Source organism: Carassius carassius, chromosome 5 (genome assembly GCF_963082965.1).
Source record: "Carassius carassius chromosome 5, fCarCar2.1, whole genome shotgun sequence".
Lineage (NCBI taxonomy): Eukaryota > Metazoa > Chordata > Actinopteri > Cypriniformes > Cyprinidae > Carassius > Carassius carassius.
In genome coordinates this window covers 29,180,340-29,202,628 of record NC_081759.1, presented here as the reverse complement: position 1 = coordinate 29,202,628, position 22,289 = coordinate 29,180,340, and the positions used below count along the sequence as shown (strand labels likewise).

At 38.0% G+C, this 22,289-nt stretch overlaps 1 protein-coding gene, 1 non-coding gene and 1 pseudogene across 2 annotated transcripts in view; 2 read left to right on the top strand and 1 right to left on the bottom strand.

Moving 5' to 3' along the window:
• Nucleotides 1-9,514, top strand: part of eda (ectodysplasin A) — a 42,468-nt gene extending 32,954 nt beyond the window's left edge. The window contains exons 2-8 of the mRNA XM_059549278.1: nucleotides 3,214-3,277; nucleotides 7,086-7,121; nucleotides 7,247-7,432; nucleotides 7,912-7,946; nucleotides 8,128-8,179; nucleotides 8,918-9,048; nucleotides 9,218-9,514. Of these exons, the coding sequence (XP_059405261.1) occupies nucleotides 3,214-3,277; nucleotides 7,086-7,121; nucleotides 7,247-7,432; nucleotides 7,912-7,946; nucleotides 8,128-8,179; nucleotides 8,918-9,048; nucleotides 9,218-9,514 (801 nt within the window). The remainder of the gene's footprint in view (nucleotides 1-3,213; nucleotides 3,278-7,085; nucleotides 7,122-7,246; nucleotides 7,433-7,911; nucleotides 7,947-8,127; nucleotides 8,180-8,917; nucleotides 9,049-9,217) is intronic.
• A 4,952-nt stretch (nucleotides 9,515-14,466) lies between these two features.
• On the bottom strand, nucleotides 14,467-14,538 carry trnap-agg (transfer RNA proline (anticodon AGG)). The gene has a single exon. It is a non-coding gene; the product is annotated as a tRNA-Pro (tRNA).
• Nucleotides 14,539-15,447: 909 nt separating this feature from the next.
• Nucleotides 15,448-18,770, top strand: LOC132140403 (protein Wnt-11-like; annotated as a pseudogene).
• Nucleotides 18,771-22,289: the final 3,519 nt, after the last annotated feature.

Here is a 22,289-nt window from a genome sequence, read left to right as displayed (position 1 = left end):
TGAACGATTTCATAATAGATCTTTTGTGCGCATTTGAGTCTATTTGACATCAGTTAAGTTTGTTTGTAATTTTCTAAACGTAAATGCACATCACTAAACCACACATCATCTTTATGAAATAACCTGTAATAGACAGATTTTGCTATTATGTGAAAGTGAAAAAAAGAACAGAGTGATTTTCTTTCACAAAATTTGTTCACACACAGTACAAGCCAAAATTCATGCAAACCACCCTGAAATGAAGTCCGAAGCCTGACAGAAGCTACGTGATTCAGACTTGACAATAGAGATATGTACGCTATCATACAACCCAGACACAAAATACACAATAAAAAACATTACATTGTGAGAACAGGTTAAAACTGTTTGAGGGAAAATTTGGAAAACGAATTGCCACTAATGTTTCAGAAAAACAAGAATAATGTAAATGAATTGTAGTGTATTAATGTGAAACACACACGCTTTCTTGTGTTGTGCTGTGTTTGTGTTGTGATTATGTGTGTGTGGTCAGTCTGATTAAAAACGTCGTTTTTCTCCAGCTGTCAGTGGAAAGAATGGAGAATGTCAAAATAAGTATGAGTGGAATATATGCTACCGTTAGCTCAGACCACACACATACACAACCTTTTCAACAAGCAATGTCATACAATTCAAACAGAAATAAATTGGGTCTCATACAGCGCGTACCCTTACTTTAATTATTATTTCAGAGCAACACATGTGTATGTGTGAGTCTACACACACGTGTATGTGTAAGGGTGTGAGTGTATCTGTCCTCGGTGACAACTGACAAACTAATCACACGCACGTATTCATCATGCAGCAGCGTTTATCTGTTCACAATCTCTTGTTTTACAAGCATGAAGAACTGTACACACATGCGGACACACGTTTGAGGGAAGCAATTTTAGCTTGATGGAGCATTTGACCAATCAGATTGTGGGTGGTCTAAAGAAAGACAATTCTCTCTCCCTCTCTCTCTCTCTATAACTTGTATCCTCTAGTGTGTTCTGGTGAAACTTTTACAGTAAGGTTCAGTTTGATCGTATACATGCATTTGGTACATTATCGTTCAAAAGTCTATGGTTTTTTAATGTGTTTGACAGAAGTACAATATAAACAGTGCTGTAAAAAGAAACTCGTGAAATATAATATTGTGAAATATTACTTTTGTGAAATATAAAAATATTGTGAAATATTACAGTTTGTTCTATTTTAATATATTTTCAAATGCCATTTGTTTTAGTGATGACAAAGTTGAATTTTCAGCAGTCATAACTCCAGTCTTGAGTGTCACATGATCCTTCAGAAATCATTTTAATATACTGATTTGGTGCTCAAGAAACATTTCTTATCATCAATGATGAAAATGTATAAAACCATGTATTATATAATGAACAGAAAGTTCAAAAGACCAAATAATCCAACTGTGCATCTCTTGTGATACCGCAGTAAGACAAAGTTTCTAATGACCTTTAAGAAAGAAAGAGATTGGTGTACAGTGTTTTGTTAGTGTGTGTGTGTGTTGTTTAGTGTGCGTAAAAAAGAGACAAATGAGATGTCTCACACTAGAGTCGAGTTACAAGGTCTAGACTGCACAGAGCTGTTTCTCACACACACACACACACACATGCGTCTTGCTAAATGAGGACATACCGTAGACCTCTATTTGTATATATTTAAAGCTAATTATAATTACTGCAAACTAACCCAAACCATACGTCTAAAAGAAAACGTTTTGCATGTTTAATATTGGAAACACATTATTTGCTTTATTTATAAATCCCTTTTAAGTTTGATGGCGACTCAGATGTCCCCAAAGGCAGGACATCTAGGGTCCGTTTTGTCCCTAAAGTAGATGTAATTAAACCTCAATACTCGCTTTCTTTTGTTGCTTATCATAATTGCAAATAAGAAGAACATTGTAAGCTTGGAGAAATGTTTTCAATGCTCTCTCTCTCACACACACACACAGAGTCTAAGCCAGAACATCGTGTCCAAAGGCTGGAACATCCTCTGGCAGGAAGACAGGCCTAGAGTGTCTGATTTCAAACACACAGTGGATTAAAAAACAAAGTGTGACACAGCAAGGTGTTTACAGATCTAAAAGTGTCATCTTACCAGTTTTACATGGATACATGAATACACCCAATGCACTCTGGGGCTGAACTTTGTGATTTAGTGACTTCTCTAATCACATAAATAACATGAGTTTTACCCAGACACAGCTGGATGACCCCGTTAACCCTGCTCTACGTGTGTGTGTGTGTGTGTGTGTGTGTGTGTGTGTGTGTGTGTGTGTGTGTGTGTGTGTGTGTGTGTGTGTGTGTGTGTGTGTGTGTGTGTGAATTCAGATTCCTTTCCCTTCAACAGTTCTGCAATCAAAAAAGAAAAAAAGACAAGCTATGAAGATGACAATGGCAGTCTAGGTCTTGTAACGTGATTCTACTGTGAAGAACAGCAGGGTCATGTTCATGTCTTACTGAAACAGACACAGATATGTGCTACTGCAACTGACCCAGAGTTACTCTTCTCTCAACCTTTTCATTCACTGTGTATAAGCATACATGGGAACTGTCCTGAAGTATCCTGACCTGATAGTTATCCCTGAATATAAGAAAAATAGAAAGCAAAGAATAAAGAATGAGAAGGAAATAAAGGAAGAATGAAGAAACTAAGGACGAGAAAGTTCTTTCCCAACCTCATCAATTTCTGTTTAAATGTCTTTGCTTCCTCTCTCTGTGTGTGTGTGTGTGTGTGTGTGTGTGTGTGTGTGTGTGTGTGTGTGTGTGTGTGTGTGTGTGTGTGTGTGTGTGTGTGTGTGAGGCTTGCAGCGCTATTACTCTGTTCCTATGTGAGATAATGATAAGAAAGGTATTTCCTTTCTAAATAATTAATTAAGTTTATGTGATTTTGTGTGTGTTTGTGTGCTGGATCATCCCATTGGAATGTCTTACAGTTGTAAATCCACAGGGTTTCTCAACACACACACACACACACTGTTCATTATCCTGTCTTTCAGTGGAGGTGTGTGTGTGTGTGTATGTGTGCGTGTATGGTGACATTTATTTTATGAAGAAGTGGATTCATTTCATTGATCATGTTTTGGCTCAAACTCAAAGTTAAAATGTAAAATGCTTTGAAACAGCACCATGAATTAATTTTATTCTTCTGCGCTGTATTTAAAAAAATCTTATTCCTTCATCTTCACAGAGCAGATGGACAGATGAACACACAAGAAGGCTGGAGAGAGTCATTCATCGTACCAAACGTTCAGGTAAAAAAAAAACTCCTTTGTGTGTGTGTGTTGGTATTCATGAAATTTAGAGCTTATATTAAGACAGCGTGTGTGTGTGTGTGTGTGTGTGTGTGTGTGTGTGTGTGTGTGTGTGTGTGTGTACGTGTGTATACGTGAGTATAAAGCCTGTGAGATTGCCAGCAATTTCTCTTTGATGTGGTTTAGAGTTCAGAACGAGATGCATTTCCTTCATTTGATCATGCTACCTCTCACTCTCTCTCTCCCCCTCGTTCATTCCTTCCATCTTACTCATTACTGGGCTATGCTGTGCACACCAGTAGTTTATACGTGAAATCCCTCTCCTTTTTCCATTCTGGTAGCTTCTAACAAACTGATATTGCTCCTCTCTTGCTCTTTCTCATTGGCTGCGTCCAGCTTTGGTTACCTACTCCTCTTTCCACTGCCGTGATTGGCTCCAGTTGGCAGCGGTTTGATTGGCAGGTGGTTTGGCTTTGATTATGGTTGTGCAGTAACTGGCTCTGATCGCGAGTTCTACTGTTTCAGCTTTTGCACCTGTGTGCGTCATGTGCCAAAACAAATACCGATACAACACAGATAATGTGCACACATGCCATCTCAAAGGATGCTGAAGCAGATGTCTGGAAAGCAAGGTCACTGATGATGATACCTATAGGGTGGATTAATGTCAACAAATGAGATGTACAGTAAGGAATTATATGATATCCTTAAGGTTTTATAATAGCACATTGGTAGAAAGACATTAAACTTTGTATTTTAAATACTAAGACGTTTCCTTTGGTCAACTATAATCATATTCTACTTTATTTAAACTTTCAGCCAACCTGAATATATAATAGAAATATTTTATTGTTAAAGTACTAGTAAATTAATATTGTTATTACTACTACTATTATTAGCAGACTTAAAAGAAATGGATTTTGAAGGATGACACAACTATTGACTGTTTTCGCTTGAGATCAAACGAGAATATGAGGTTTACAGAAAATGATATTTTCGTACAGAAGCTAGCAGACATCTCCTGAGAGCCTGAGAGCAGTTTGTATAGTTTTACCCCCATAATTGTCATCAACTGTCCCATTTCAGCACTAGACCATGCTATGTTAACTTGTGGTAATGTGACCACGTGCAAATGGTCAACAAAGTTATCAATTTAAACACAAAAGGCAAATTAATGTGGTTCAACTGGTATTGAGAATACCAAACTTTACCCTTGCTGTAAGTGTGTCTTTTTAAGCTAAGTAAAATTGTTTATTAATTAGTGAATGAGTTTGTTGTGTTTGTGTGTGGGAGTCTTGTGCACTAAATTGTACATTAAATTCTCTTAAACACACTAGAGTGGCACATTTAGGTGTGTTGCAGATGGAATTAATGCCTGTAATATGCTGAGCTGTAAATCTCTGTATATTTGACAGCAGTGTATGGATGTTCATAAATCCCGAACATACTGTTATGTAGACATATAGGATATTGTGCATGTGTGCGTTTGAAACTATAGACCTCACTCATCGCTGTGAGCTCATTTTGAACAGCGTCCATGCACATAACTCATATCATTGTTGATTTTAATGGCTTAGTTGTAATTCTGTTCAACTAAATTTCCGTGAAATGTTGACCACAGATTTGAATTGATTAGATTTGAGTATGAAATCCAAGCATCAGACTGTGTTAGGTGAGTATTGTTGCGAGTGTGAAACTGTGTGTGAGCATCTGTGTGTAGATGCATGGTTAAATAAGGAAGCAATTTAAATCCATTCTTGTGATCAACAGTCATACTGTCTTCTTCCCGATTCTCAGATTCATGGGTCAAAGCACTCACACACATACACAAACTCACTCACTTTGTGGCCTCATAAACGTTAACTTTGCGAATGTACAGCTGGTGTTCGGTGTGTTTGTGTGTGCAGCTGCGTGTTCGGTGTGAAATATGGTTCCAATATTGTCCGTCTTTGATGCTAATTTGTTCCATTCATTAAAGACTTTTAACACTCTTTCTTTCTTCTCCCATAAAACAAACACAGACATGCCCAATGTCAAGTAACCCTAAAGTAAATATGCATGTACAAAAAACTTTTTCTGTTTGTATTTTAAAAATAGTTTAACATTTAAAAGCACTTTTTCTTATATAATAATTTGAGTTGCTTTTAAAAATATCTTAGTTGCATGTATATTCATTTGAGTTTCAACTACGATATAAATGTTACCTTTCCCTGATGCTACTCTTGATGTAAGGCTCTCTGAGGCTCACCGGCTCCACCAGAGGGAGTTCATTCACTCTGTTGATAAATCTGCGCCACGGGTGTTGACAATTTCACAAAACCCGAGATTCATAAAACCTGGATATTTTCATTATGTTTAGCAAACGTTTTGTAAATCAGGTGAAATCAGCTAAAGCTGCTGGGACAGTTTGTGTGTTAGAGGGTTTATAAAACAAATATTACATGTGGTAATCTGGGAAATATTTTCTGATTAAGAGGTTTTTTGGAGTAGAAGTCAAGACTACGCATAGGTTTTACAAAACAAACCAAGGCTATGTGAAGTGGGCTGAATTATTTGTTCATACTGAGAACAGAATTCACTGAAAATGTCATATTTGCATGTTTATTTTCGTCTTTAGTTTTGAAAACCCGCAACTTAAATAAACTTCAGTAATAAAATAATATGATTGAAATATTAAACATTTGATGTGTGAAGCCCCTGACAGTTCCAAAGAGAAAAGCATTTTTTATTGGCCATTGTGTCAGTACTGTGTTGTTAGAGCAGGGATGCAAACTCAATCTGGCTATAGTTTCCACTTCAAAGATCACTTGAAAATTCACACAAAGTCCATTTTCAAATAAACTGTATGCTTTATCTGAATTAATTCTTTAACCATATTGTCCATCTGCTTTCTATGGCCAGTAAAATCACTATGTTAATTGCACCCTGCAATTGCGGCTGTTTAAAGAGGATTGCGGTGGTATGAGAATAAGGCGCAGCGTTTGCGCTGAAATAAACAACTGTGATGAAGGCAGGTCAAGTTCTTTGCATGATTATTATTAAGTGTCATGTTTGCTTTCTGGTATGTGCATGTTGTCCCACCCCCACCAGCCCCCAACCCCTCTATTGTTTTTCATATAATGAGAAAAAAGAAGATTAAAGGCAGCAGCAGGTTGTTTCTCTTCACTTTTGATATTCTGTGTTTTGAGAAAAAGAGATATCGCGTGCGAAGCTCACCAGACAACACATTGAAAGCAGCAGTCATTTACGAATGATTTGAAGTAGTTTTATTGCGAAAAAAGACCCCCGAATACTATCCAACACAAACACAAGAGTGACCTCAGGCCTTAGGAACACAGATCTGTCTCCTGAGAGTCAGTATGTGTGTGTTTAGACTAGACTTTAAACTATAAAACAGTGGATTTTGTCAGACTTGTTTAGTGCAGATGTGCTGGATTTGTTACACATTCACACAAACACACTCTTACTAGATATCGTTTGACTCTTGTGTCTACTTTTGTTGCTTTAGTATTATAGTTTGTTGTACAGCGAGACGAGTGTGTGTTTGTGTGCGTGTGTTATTTTTAGACACCAGCAGAAGCAATTGTCCTTCAAATTACATTTGGGGTTTGTTTTTCTGTGGTCATGCGAGTGTCATTATCGGTTTAGCAACTTGGAAACAAATAAACACTCTGATTGAATAAATCAGTCTCTTTTCTGGAAGAAAAAAGCAAGAGGCCAGGAAGAACATTGTTTGCATTGTAATCGTGAATGTGAAATGATACATTTCTGAATGATTATCTTTTCCTGCTGCTTATCCCTGTTCCAGAAACTAATGGAAAAAAGAAAGGAGAGCGGAAAAAAGGTAATTTCATCATTTTCACTCTTTTATTTTATTTTATTTTTTAATGTGGCATTTTTTAGGGCTTTTATGTTTTAGTTCATGACAGAGTCCTGCATTCATGCATTTTAATTTTTTATTTTCTTTAGGCAAGAAAGGACCCCCTGGTGCTCCTGGACCTCCAGGCCCACCAGGTCCACAAGGTCCACCTGGAATACCAGGGATCCCGGGAATCCCAGGCAATAACGCGATGGGTCCTTCTGGCCCACCCGGACCTCCTGGACCCGCAGGGCCGCCTGGACCACAAGGTCCACCTGGATCACAGGGACCTTCAGGTTAATACAGACACTTGCCTCTGCACGCAGTCACAGCAAGTTTAAAGTCAACATGAAATCAAAATGGACAATTCTTGTTTAAATTTATGTGCACTCGGATTCTTTCTTCAAAACTGAATCAAATATTCCCCTCACTCGCATGAGATTTTATGCTTATTCAATAAGCTGCTTTACTCTGATATATGTCCTTTTGAAGGAAAAATGTGATTTCCGTATTATGCCGATGTTAAAGGCCTGCTCACATCAAGAACAATGCAACAGAGCCACACAACACACCACACAATTACAAAATCGACTGAAATTTTGCTTCATTGTTGTGCAAGTTTTTGCAATCCATTTGAATTATTATTATTTTTTAATTGAAAGGCTTGTTGCTGCAAGGATGTGTAGCAAACATTCCCTGCATGGTATGAATAGATCATAAGCAATTAATAAAAGACCGAAAGCAACTAATTCCTTTCCCCGCTGTTTGTCAACAGGTGGCGCAGATAAAGGCAAACACAGAGAGACACAGGTATGCAGCATCTCCTGATCTCCACCTCCACACTGCTCATCTCTCCATATTATATTCTCTCAGTAATAAGTAATACGAAGATGTTTGATGTGTAGATCAGACACATTTGGAACATGCTTATAAGTCTGTGCGTGAATTTTTTTTTTTTGAATTTGTGAATTTAAACATGATGTTTTTGTAGCCAGCTGTGGTGCATCTTCAAGGTCAGGAAACTACTATCCAGGTGAAAGAAGGTAAGAGTTAAATAATGATCTCCCACATACAACTATACATACGCTTCATTATGCTTATTGATATTGTGTGTTGGAATAACTTTCATTTGTTAAAGGTTGTATAAACGGCTTAAATATAAGGATGGCCCACTGGCTGTTGTAAATGTTATTTGTAAAAGGAAATAAGTAAGAAGATAAATAAAAATTTACATTTCATGAAGAAAAAATATGCTGGTGTTGGAGTCAGAAGGAAATTAAGACTTTGATTTAACAAGGACACAATTTCTCAAAAGCATAAAGGCATTTATAATGTTACAAAATATTTTTATTTCAATGAAATGCTTTTATTTTGACATTTCCATGCATCACATAATCCTGAAATCTAATATTAAGCAGCACAACAATTTTTTGTTTATAATAATAAAGAAATGTTTCTGAAGCATCTAATCAGTATATTAGAATCATTTCAGAATGATTTCTGAAAGATCATGTGACACTGAAGACTGGAGTGATGGCTGCTGAAAATTCAGTTTTGCATCACAGGATTAAATTACATTTTAATTATTCAAAATGATCAATGAGAAATGTATAAATTATTAGTGCTAGGCTCAGCGAAAATTTTGACAAGGCAAGTAGAAACCTGGGGAAAAACCTCCTTATGATTGAGCCCTGGTGTGTGTGTATGTGTGTGTGTGTTTTAACTATGTGTCGCTGCTGTCATAACAGATGATTGAGTATTTACTGGTGTCTGTTTGTGAGATTTGTCAGAAGGTGTGTTGAAAAATTGGAGAATGATCTCAATCCATCAGAGAGTGTTTAAAATGCACTCACGCTCTGGAGAGCTGGAAGTCCTTCTTGACGGAACATATTTTATATATAGTCAGGTAGAAGTGAGTACAGTCCCTGGACTAACTCTACTGCTTATACACAAACAAATACAGTCTACATTTCATACAAATACAAAAATATATATTTTTTTGTTTTCTAATATTACCATGATTAAAAAATGACTAACCATTATCCCAATTTGCTTTCCTTTTGTGTCTGTGTGTTCAACAGGTATACTACCTGAACTTCACAGACATAGCGAGTTATGAGGTGATGGTTGATAAGACTCCATTCTTACGCTGCACGCGAAGCATCGAGACCGGCCAGCGCAAGTTCAACACCTGCTACACCGCGGGGGTGTGTTTGTTGCGAGCCCGCCAGAGGATCTCCATCCGCATGGTGTACGAGGACACCTCCATCTCCATGAGCAACCACACCACCTTCCTCGGCAGCATCCGTCTAGGGGACGCCCCTGCTGCCGGACACACCCCTGCTGCCGGACACACCCCTGCCACCGGACACTCCTGAGCCCGTACAGGTCGACCCGATCAGAGACCACACCCACTGAACTCAACTGAGCCAGTACGTCTCATTAGCACTGCCCCAAGGACACATCTACATATCTGCCGAGCATCAGGCAAATGTGACTGTGTAGCATCACCAACATTGACAAAAATATCTAATTCTCTCTGAGCACTGAAACAGTCTCCATCATTCCGCAAACACTAGCAACACAACATTTACCACAAATTATTAAATCAACACACTGGCTTCCTGGTGAATAACCACGATGCATTGTGTATCAACCATTCTAGCCATTTGAGTGGATGAGCTCAGCGCCCAACAGCTGCTGCGTGTATGTGGTATCCAGTACACATAGCACATGGAGGAAATGCACCTGCAATGACTGCAGTGATTGGAACTGTGAACGAAGTGAGATACTCGATTCATTCAGTGACAGGTAGCAGCCCGCTCAATCCATAACCGACACACACTTTAATAGATTCAACAACACATAAATAGTGAACCTGTGTACTTTTCTATTAAGCACTGATAATGGCAATGTATAAAACAGAATATCTATGTTCAGTTAATCACTAAACCTTTACAAAATGCAGTCAAGAGACCCATTTTTTATATGAAGTCATGCGATTCTGAAATGTACAGTTTTATGTTTCTTTGCTGTTTACCTGTAATTACCTGTGAGAAAAACTGAGTGATGACAGTAGTTTAGGCACTGAAACTGATGATAATCCATAATGTTTTATTAGTGTCATAGTCTTCCAACATCATCCTGAATATGCAATACAGTACCATATGCCTCCTGTAGGGGACAGTAGTGCTCCTCTATAGCATATGAAGCACTGAGTCTGCCTGTGTTTGGAATAGAATACTGTTGTACTTTGATTACTTTTGCTACAGTTCATAGAATGCATCCTGTACTACTGTGTGTGTGTGTGTGTGTGTGTGTGTGTGTGTGTGTGTGTGTTTATATACATACACACACTACTGTTTAACCTTCTGGTGCTCTTCGGTCACTTTTGATTTTTTTTTTAAATCACAGCTTCATCTGAATGGTATGAAACTGGGTGAGTTTTATGGCATTTGGAATGTAAACACACAAAAAAATAAGTGGTCGTAAAAAAGTAGTCTCACTTGTGGTCTTTGGTCAAAAATAACTGACCTTTGGAAATGAATGGGAAATCTAAAAAAAAAAAAAAAACTGCTTCAATGCAGAAAAAAGTTCACAGCAATGATGGGGTGATAGACTAAAACATCAACTTTGCAAAAGAGTGCAAAACCAACACGTCCACTCTGTAACCATAAGCCAAAACAAATCAGAAAACTGCAATCAGACCAGACCCAGAAGAATAAAGCTCTGATAAAACATTCCTGTTCATTTTTGTTACATTTTTATATAATTGTTATGTTTTGTGTAACAAAATGCTTTCTGTGTTCAGGTTTGACTAGTAATAATAATAAAAAAAAACTCATGCTTCAAATCAACATTTCAAACCCCCCAAAAAATCTAAACCTTTACAAAAAGTTGTATTTGAAAATGTCTAAATATATATCTAAACCCACAACTTAATAAAAATAAGCATTTATGTATTTCAAAACAATTAGAGAATTTATAGGTCTTTTATATAGAACTTTATAGGAATCCATTGGCTAAACCATGGAATCGTTTTTTCTTATTTTACTCCCACCAGCACTAATCTGACTTAATAAATTGGATTTTAAAGGCATTGATTCAATTTTAACATGAAATACTGCATTAATTGAAAAGTATTTTTTTTTTCAGTTGAAAGAAATTGATAATAATTATTGCATAAATATTAATTAGTACCATGAAACCATCTCAAAATAAAAAAATATTATAGAACAAAAATATGTTGCATGGATTTTACTGGCGGGGCTACATTTTAGGGTGTTCGGTTACTTTTGACCATGAAGATCACAAGTGTGACTCCTAAATGAGGAGCACCAGAGGGTTAAAAGAAGTTTGGGTCAGTAATATTTTTTAAATTTAAGAACACATTAAATTGGTCAAAAGTTACAGTAAAGACATTTACAGTGTTGCAAAAGATTTATATTACAAAAGAATGCTGTTCAGTAGCGTATATGCTGAATACTGTATCCCACAATGCAAAATCCCACATATATTCTCATTAATATAAACAATTTTACAAAAAAAAAAAAATCCTGTAGAACATACAAGAAAACTCGCTGAATTGATCATGCAGCTTGAACTAGAATACTACTGAAACATAGCATTACATAATTATTCTGTTGCACATAACGGTTAGAAAAATAGTAGGCAGTATTCAGTATATACTGCACACAGTATACAGTAAGGAATAAGCTAGTATTCCATTCCAAACACATGAGCCTGTCTTTCACTCCAACACATCCTGATAAAAATCACAGTGTCATGAATCAACCCTGGAGACTTCTCCAGCGCCCAAGTGACAGCTCAGGATTGTGGATCTGAATGGGTTGTAAAGAAAAACTGAATTATGCGAGTGTAGTTTAGTTAATAAGAGTCAGATCCTCACAGTGAAAACAAACTGCTTTATTGTGCGTTCAAAGGTCTTGGAATAATAAGAAGCATGGGAATTATCTGGAACCTTCTAAAGAGAGCTGGTAATCTGCCCTCAGGTTTCCTCTGCATGTTCCCTCGGTCTCCACATTGAAATGTAAAAAAAAACAGGAGAGTCTGAATGTGATTGTGTTCGGATAGATTTGTTGTTTATATATATATCCCTTTTTCTTCCCTCAAACATCACATCCGACCGACAGCTTGTTTGAGTTTTTTATTCTTGTGTGTGTGTGTGTGTGTTTTAGATACGAATGTCTTTGTGGGTAAATGATTTGTATGTAGTCCTGTTTTACTGAAGAAGATTATGTATATTTGTAAACTATACAGGGACTGTATATATATGTACATAAGATATTTTGTTCTTTTGTAAAGTTTTTAATGTCCTATTAAATTGTTTTTGGAAGATTGTTTTTAAAGTGTGCTTCAATTCCCAATGCTCCCAGAGGAATCGACGTGAATTACATTGAGAACTAAAGTTTTGGGCCAGTTTGGTGTGCAGTGCCACCTAGTGTTCCATTAAAAAAAACTTGTATGTTTTCATAACTGTAAACTCATTCATATAATCCAAATATGACCATCAGCATATTCTTGTAGTCATATACAGAGATGTTTATGGCCTGATTTAATCAGACCTAAAAACTGACTGTATCTGTGAACGTGTGACTAACATGTTGATTCAAACTCTCAGTGGAGAAACCAAATCAGTTTCACTAAGCATACGTCGACTTCATTGCTGTTCCACACTGTCTAGAACAAAAACATCCTTTCTGCCTGTGTGTATTCAGTGTTAAGTGGTCTGGAGGATGGCGTAACGGCTAATAACACCTTACAGTCTCATTCTTTCACAAACATGAAGGACTCGTCACCTGTTTCCACATTCCTCTGTCTACATTGTACACACACAAATGCAAAAGACAGGATACGCTGTTGGTTGCTAAGCTTTTGTCTAAAATCTCAGGACAATTACGTCAAAGGGTACAAAACAGAAAGCAAACTGCTTCAAACAGGTGAACTCTACACAATAGACATCTGCATCTCACACCTCATCATCCGTAGCTCTTTCATGTTTCTGTTAATGCTCAGAACAAGTCTATTTAAACACTGTACTGGTGCACAGTGAAGAGCCCCTGTAAACAAGAATAAGAATATGATTTGTTATTGCTAACTAGGCTCTCTTCTATCATGCCTCATACTAACTTTTTAAACCTCCGTGGAGATGTAGAGGACATACTATTACATTTCTTAAATAAAACTAATAATGATAAGGTTGGAAATATTTTAGGCTTCTGTACACCTAAATTTGATTTTGGAGCGAATACCTTCCTCAAACCATATGGTTGTTGGCTTCTCGTCACTTTTTGGAAATTGATCAGTTCCACACCTAATTGAATTGATCTCTTCAATTTGGCTTTCTTAAGTTTGCATTCTTGTCCAAGAGCTTGTTTGTCAACGTGAATTTTATGCTGTAAGTGTAATTGTGACATATAAATGTAACATATACTTTACTGAAATTTTGGGACTACAAAAGGTCAACTAAAGGTCAAATTTAACTTAAAGACTCCATATTCTGCTCCCAGTCTCTCTTTAAAAAGTAAAGAGCATTGCACTACAGCGAAGGAAAATACAGTTTAATTTACTTATGATTCATTATAAAACATGCTGTAACCTAAGATTACTAAATTGGTTCATTTATTGATACGATTACATTGATGTCGCTTATTTACAGCACACAATGCTCGATGATTAGGCCTCCGACTATGGCCGGATTTGTTGATCGGATTAGCAGCCCAGTGAGGCATTTGTGTAATTCTCTCTCCATTAAAAAAAGGAGAACTGGTTTGTTTGATCTTAATCCCAACTAATTCACGCACTCGCATGCACATCAATCAAAATTCCAGTTTGCAGTTTCGGTGGCTGATGACCCATTGCTAGATCAATAGTCTATTCGTGATTCTGGTCTGTCCCGACACATTTCAGAGGGTTAAGTATTCAAGGACGAGTCGAATCAAAGAGCAACTTTTCTCACCTTTCCGTGGAGTGGGCCGAGCTGCCCCCTCGCAAAGGGCAGGGATATGTTATTTCTGATTGTCTCAGTGAGTATGGGCGCTTTGGAATATAACCTGTGAATATTCACACCTATGTGATGATCAGACTAGAGTGATTAGCGCCGCCATTCACATGCTCCAGGCTGCATTCTTGAATCCGCCGCTGAGGCACATTCAGCTCAACTGAATAAGCATCGGCTGATCATACGAGTAAAATAGATTTGTGTTTATTAAACAGTTGTACTGCACGGAAGGAATTTTTCGCTTGTATATATGTTAATTTAATAGTAAACAATCGAATCGGATATTGGTTGGGAAAAAATTCTAAAGTTGGGCTCGTCCGGGATTTGAACCCGGGACCTCTCGCACCCTAAGCGAGAATCATACCCCTAGACCAACGAGCCGCGATGAGGATGCGAAGTTGGAAAGCACGTATTTAATGGATACCAATCATCGAAATTGTTATATTTATATTTTTATATTTTAGATTAGTTAACATTCTTTTATAACTGGACTGTTCTCTAAGTGAGGCAGATTTCAAGCGGAGCAACAATGTAAAATTCTGCTTTTCTTCACCCCGAAGAACCCATAAATGAGACTTTGATAATAAGTTTACTGTAGAAACGTTACTGGGAAATTTTGTTTGGAATAAAATAGAATATGGATCATTGACGTGTAATGCCTCCGGCGGCTTTTGCCCGTTTACAGTGACCTACTGCTGTTTGTGCTTGTAAGGCTTGAGGAACTAGAAATCCGGCTTATCTGAAGGGAAGAGCCGAGTCAAACAGATTTTAATGTAAATGAACGGGTCATTGATCCCGTTTGGACAGAAATCTTCAAAAGATTAAAACCCAATTGTTTCCATTGGGAAGGCGCACACCCTGTAAAGCAGATTACAGATGAGTCTGTTACAAATGTTTTTTTTTTACCTCAACCTCGACAAATCGGTTAAAAATCTGTTTGCTCACCAGGCTACATGCACAAGGGAAAATAACAACAAACCGTTAAATCTCCCATGATAATTAATATAAAAACAGCGTTTGCTCGGTCGACTGGCAAGACATTAAATCAGTTCTGCTTGATTACTAACGTTAACACTTAAGTGAGCTTTGATAAATGCTACTTTAATTCAGCTGAGATTTGGTGTATGCTGTTTGTTTAACTAGTGTGACCAGACTAAGTGGTTAATTTTATTCCTTCTCAGTATGTTACCTCCTGTAAACTGACTGTAGTGGGAAATCTCTCCGCGCGCTTCTTGAATATGAATCTTGCGACCCGCCCACGAGCAGAGGGGCTCGGAGGGGCGGGTCGAGCCTCATAGCTAAACTATGAAAGCGAGAGAGATTTACTTTGACTCGGACACATTCAGCGAAGGTAGCTCGGTGTGCATCTTGACCACTGGGAAAGAAATCAAACCGGACTTCTCTAGGATTTCTAAACAACAGAAGAGCAAAAATGAAAGCATGCAGGAATTTTCTTGTATTATTCGTCATGTCTTTGGACGCGATTTATCCTTGCACAGGAATATCATGGCTGTAAGTATTTTTATTCGTTAAACGACATGCAGTGTTGGACCATTGAGTGAATTAAGTGGTAATCACCAAAAAAGAAAGGACTAGAAAAAAATAATACGTATTATTCCAACTCTACTCGGCTGTTTCAGAAAGACTCGTAGCATTAATGTCACAATGATTCGAGAACGGAATAATTAGATTCGAGAATGAATCATTCATATGGGTTTATGAACCAATTCAGGTGCACTGAAAAGTTCGTTTTAAATCCAATAGCACATGATTGCAGCAGATTATTTTCACTGTTTATGTAGTTTTTGTCGATTACCTTGTGGAAAGCCTATGTTAGAAATTGGGCATTATAAAATTAAAATAAATTAGTTATATGTTTTGGATATTTACGGCAGACTTGCTCAGCTTATTTGTGTGTTTGCAGTGGTTTAACGGTAAACGGCAGCTCGGTGGGGTGGAATCAGACGCATCACTGTAAACTGCTAGATGGACTTGTGCCAGATCAGCTGCAGCTCTGCAGACGGAACCTCGAGCTCATGCACAGCATCGTGCACGCGGCCAGACTCACCAAGAGCGCGTGCAAGAGCTCCTTCAGCGACATGCGCTGGAACTGCTCCTCCATCGAGAGCGCGCCTCACTTCACCCCGGACCTGGCTAAAGGTGATGCATAAAGTACATGAGGGAGGCTGTCCTTGTATAACATGTTGTGAGTTAGCCACATTTTCAGTAAATAAACATTTATTCAAATAATTATGTTTTGTAATCGTTCACGAACAGCATTGTACTGACCAACCAGTATGTACCAGTATGTTTAGAAACACTACTTTTTAGATATAGCCTACACTACAAAAGTACTGGGACACCACCTTATAATGTAAAGGTTTTACTACTTTAGTCATTTCCACGAGTACAAACCTTAATGTTTAATTATATAATGATATTCTAGGGAATTGACAATTTTCTATTCTAATATGACGGTGCGTAAGGCAAGGTTAAATAAGAAACGAAGAACATGACTGGTCTTAACAGCCATTTTAGACACTTCCAAAACTGTTGCAACAGAGATTGAAATACAATTTTTAATACATGAAGTTTTGGAAGTGACTTTTTCTGTTCTAAAGAAAGGGACGTTGCAATACTTGTGTCTATATAGTGTATGTACAAGTCATTGGTGTTTGGTGATGAGTTTTTTGCTCAAGGTCAGTATAGCTGTCAGTTTAGCTGGGATTAGCTTGGCTTTCTGCAGACCAGTCAAGTTCTTCCACACTGACTGAAATCAATCATTTATTTTTTAACATTGCATGCACTGTCATATTAGAATAGAAAATCTGTTCTTCCAAGGGGGTGTCCCAATACTTTTGGCAATATCAGCTATGTAAAAAAAAATCACATTCACTAATTCATAATATAAATTCGTAAACTCCACACAAATGTACTGAGTTCAGGTTGCTAGTGTTTGCATAGGTGATCTAACAGTGGAGTCTCTGTGCAGGGACCCGCGAAGCAGCGTTTGTGTTCTCCCTTGCCGCTGCAGTGGTCAGTCATGCCATCGCCCGTGCCTGTGCTTCCGGAGAGCTCCCCAGCTGTTCCTGTGCGCCAGCGCCCTCAGAGCAGGCGGCCCCAGACTTCCGCTGGGGTGGCTGCGGAGATAATGTTCGCTACGGCCTGCAGATGGGTTCGGCTTTCTCAGACGCACTCATGAGGAACCGCCGCTCAGGACCACAGGCCTTCAGACTCATGCAGCTTCACAACAATGCAGTGGGAAGACAGGTAAGCTCAACCGCATGCTCAATTTCCACCAAAGACTGACTTTATTTGTAAATGAAATTGATGCACTCATCTGTGAACAGAATACTATCTGACTGTAACACTGAGACACGCATTTTCTCTGATGCAGCTCATTTCATTAATGTGTTTTGTTGTTTTTGCATAGGCACTCATGGATGCTCTAGAGATGAAGTGCAAATGCCACGGTGTTTCTGGCTCCTGCTCTGTGAAGACCTGCTGGAAGGGCCTTCAAGACATCAGCAGCATCTCAGCCGAACTCAAGTCTAAATACCTATCGGCCATCAAGGTCATTCCACGGCAAATTGGCACCCGCCGACAGCTAGTCCCCCGTGAGATGGAGGTCAGGCCGGTCGGAGAGACTGAACTTGTTTATCTGGTCAGCTCGCCTGATTACTGCTCACAGAACGCCAAGCAGGGGTCATTCGGAACCACAGACAGGTGAGATATGCATCAACGGTCAGGATTATTGATTACTGACGAGTTGAGAAAGAGCAATCAGTTCTCAGTCACTGTAATGAATGAGGGACGATCACTGATCTGACAGATGGGACAGAGCACAAAGAAAACAGAATTGGTTAAACATTATCACACACAAAAAGACACAAAAACTGATTCTCACAATGCAAATAGGCTATTTGCCAGTATTAAAATACATTATGTGTGAATAATTTTCTCTCTATTGTTTCTGTAGGCAGTGTAACAAGACTGCGACCGGCAGTGAGAGCTGTGGACTCATGTGTTGTGGACGAGGGTATAATGCCTACACGGAGGTGCTGGTGGAGCGCTGCCAGTGTAAATATCACTGGTGCTGTTACGTGTCCTGCAAAACCTGCCATCGCACTATTGAGAGATACGTCTGCAAGTGACAAGCCACCCTTATGGACTGTCTTCACTGACAGATTGAAGGAGGCAGGGTGCAGTGCTGGATGAATGTGCATGATCTTTTTAGAGCCATAAGTGAGTGGATAATCCTCTCTGAGGGCTGTAAGGATGCCGTGCAAGTGGAGAAAGAAGAGCCGGAGTTGAGGAATACGGGATGGTGAAAGACTTAATGAATGACTGTAAACAAAGAACCCTGCAGTGAGGCCCTTAAGGCACCCCGCAGAAAAGCAGAGTGATAAGTAGTAGCCGCTCACAGCAAAACTCACACTCTGGCACAGAGAAAGAGACTTGGGGGGAGGGTAGGACTGTTCTGGTGAAAAGTAATACTTTACATATTGCAGATCTATTCAGATCTGTTTTGGGGCCAGTTGCATAAAAGGTTTAGACTGACAAGTTAGTCAACTAATTTTTTTTAGCTAAGACTGGTCTTTATTTGTTTTGTTTTGCATTGATTAGTCAAAGTTGAATCCAAAAATTAGACTTGTACAAAAAAAAACTTGTACTTGAGAAACTACAGAGGCTAAGTTTATGCAACTGGCCCTTGGTCAGATCAATTTCATAGGTTCCACAGAAGCAAGAGATGGAAATCAAACTGTTTGGTTTGGTTGACCAGAAGTTCTATGCACTCAGTTTTGATTATGAAGGATTTGATGAATTCATTGTATTCCATTGTATTCATGAAAAGAAGGATGAAGGCCATGCCTTTCACCTCGGGAATTTTGTACATTTTCTGTAAAAATGAAAATTTGTATTTATTTTATTAAAATATTTAATGTGAAAGAGTCTAATTTGTAATTTTTCATTATGTAAGAGTTAAAGGGATAGCTGGTCCAAAAATTAGAACTGTGGTGTTCCAAACCTTTATGACTTTTTTCTTCTGCAGAACATATAAAAAAAGATATTTTGAAGAATGTTGGTAGCCAAACAGTATTGGCACCCCTTGACTTACACTGTATAGACAAGAAGCACAGATACATTTCTCAAAATATCTTACTTTATGTTATATTAGGTCATATGGGTTTGGAATGACATGACTGTGAGTATATGATGACAGAATTTTTTTTTTTGGTGAAGTCTTGCTTACAGTCAGTCTAAAGCAGTTTTGAAGATTGATGTTGGTCAGAATCTGATCAGCATTTTATAGCAGTTCTGTATGTGAACATGACCAACATTCTTCCACATCAAAGACATTTTCAGGATATCAGTGCTATAGAGAGATTTAAAGCCCAGATAGCAAGAATTCAACAGAAGCTAAGGGAGAAAGAGACAGAGGGTTAACCTGTTTTGCAGTTCCATTTGTCCTTTGATTTGGCTGATTTTTATCTTTGCATTGTTACAGAAAGACAAAAGCACACACAGACCTCTGGGCTCTTTGCAGAAACAGGCTGAGCCTTGGAGGGGGTTTAACTTTGCTCAACAGCTTACAGTCAAGGGCCCTCAAATGCTTGTTGATGTAAAAAAAATACACTAGCAGAGAAGAATGTTGGGTGATGCTGCTAAAATATTAGCAATTATATTTTCTTTACAAAAGTTCATCTTTTGGATTTAATCAGTCACAGGAAGCAATAGATAGACAGTAGAAAGGTGTTTGAGATGCATTTGATATCTCAAGGATGAAGGAGTGTAATGCCGTTTCTTTCTCTGTCTAAAAATATGAATCCGTTTTTCCGACATGAGATTATTCTCTCTTCTTTCGCTGTTGACTGCACACGGTGTGAATCTCTGGAATGCGGCTCCTCATTTAACCGGGTCCCGTGTATTGTTTACTAGGAGTATAACACCACACTCCAACACCATGAGTATTTACACACACAGTCTAAGGAAGAGTTGAATAGCTTGACTGTTTGCTGAGTAATTGTTTGTGAAAACAGATGCAGGACAATCCCACCGATCTCTGCTGACAGACTCATCCAAACCTCTTTTTTACACACATGTTTTTCTGTCACAGTGGGATCTTTACATTGACTTTTGAGTTGTTTCATTAATTTCGCTATGTTATACTGAACTAGGTCACAAACCTTCCCCTTTCAAAAACCTTTAGGCATTTTTGGGTTTAATTCAAATGTTTAGTCCCTTTATTAAACACTTCTTCTCATATAGCAGGAAAATCTAGTAATTTGCTATCTGAGGTTTCCATTTGAACCATGTATTTGAGTGTGTGTGTGTGTGGCACCTGTCAGTTCTGCCCCCCATATTGCAAATGACAAAGCAAAGGGCACATAAGGCTACAAATCTCAGCTGGACACACACACACACACACACACATACTGAGAATAGATCTGCAAGTGACTCCAAATATGTGAGGAATCAACAGTATGGCGTGACAAAAATAGAACCTAAAAAAATCTTTTGTGCTACCAACATGTTGGAAAACTGGGTGGAAATGTTCAGATGTATGCTGTTTTCAGTTATTTTCAGCTCATGGGTTCTCCTGGCGTTAATTTGAATGTGGTTTGTCTATGTCGGCTGTTATTCTATAGGGTGACAGTTGATGTATGTCGTATGTTCCAAGGGTAGAGATCAGGGTTAAAGGTCATGCCTGGGTTAGGGTTAGTCCTCTACTATGAGGGGAATTTTCTTTTTGTGGCCAGAAAGACAAAATAACCTCAAAGCCCATTAAAATGATTAAAAAATTGCGTCTTTAACACACATAATCTCACACCTGTTCGATGGCCTTTAGCTGCAGACAGAAACTCAGATGTGTGGTTAACCATCAGATTAAGAAAAGTCTGGATCAGGATCAGTGAACTGAATAAACACATTTAATTAAGCCTAGAGAGAGTTCTCTTCTATCACAGTAACAGCTCTAATGTGTCATGGTTTCGCAACAGCAGATCATGCCAGAGGTTCAGCGATACAACACCATGGGAAAATGAGTTGAGTTTCTACTTTGTCCTAACAAAGGCTCAGTCTTCGATGGTAAAACAGCCCTGGAATATGTTACTTTATGAAGTTTATTTGCCCTACACAGTATGAATGGCTCTGTTAAACACTCCCAGGCTCCTTTATTGCAGGTAAAATCATTAATATCAGCCAAACGTGCTAAATTGCCTTCATACACTCACACAAACAAATAATCCAGCATCCAGTGATGCATGAAGTGACAGAGACCTGTGAGACAAATGGTTTCTGCATGCTAATGTTGTCACAGATCTGTGTTTGTACAGGGTGTAAAGCTTTTTAAAATGAAAACTGAGCAGACCTGTGGGAGATATGTTTTTTTTTAAGGTTCTTGCTTTTCCTACTTAGAATTTTTAAAGATATGGTTCAGAATGGTCCTGCTGACAGAAAAAGAGCAGGAGTTTTGCATTCTGAGAGGCAAAGCTTTCTCTGAATATTTTCACTGTGTTAAGCCATTTGATATAATTAAAAAGGCAAAAATATATATGCCTAGTACAGGAACTCATTCCGTTGCAGCATATACTGTCCAGGGTAGGACAAGCAACAGAAATTAGGATGGGAAAGTAAGTTTTACGTAGTAAAAATGATAATTTTGTAATATAATATGACTTTATATGTGTTTTAGATATTTGGGATATTAGGGACAATTTCCAAATATTTATTGCTTGTTTTAAACAAAATTATACATATAAAAAAACATTGACTGCTAAGCATAGGCTGCTCTGGTATTTAAAATATTTGTAAATATACATTTTACATTAATATTTGCTATCATAAGAGCAGGATAGTACACTGGTATACTCATGAACACACCTTCAGGTGAGGGCTGTAGTTTTTTTTTTTTTATGTATCTGTTCATTTACAATTATTTGTTTATTTCATTGTTACAAATTATGATGATAAATAATCTTTAATGATTGTCAAAATTAATGATAAAATGTTTTATTTCCAAGGTTTTCAAAAGTGGATTTCATTATTTGAGTATTAGTTACATATTACTATTTTCCTTCATTACTTAAAACATTTTTAGGAGTAATGTTAATTAAGAGCAATGCTTGTAC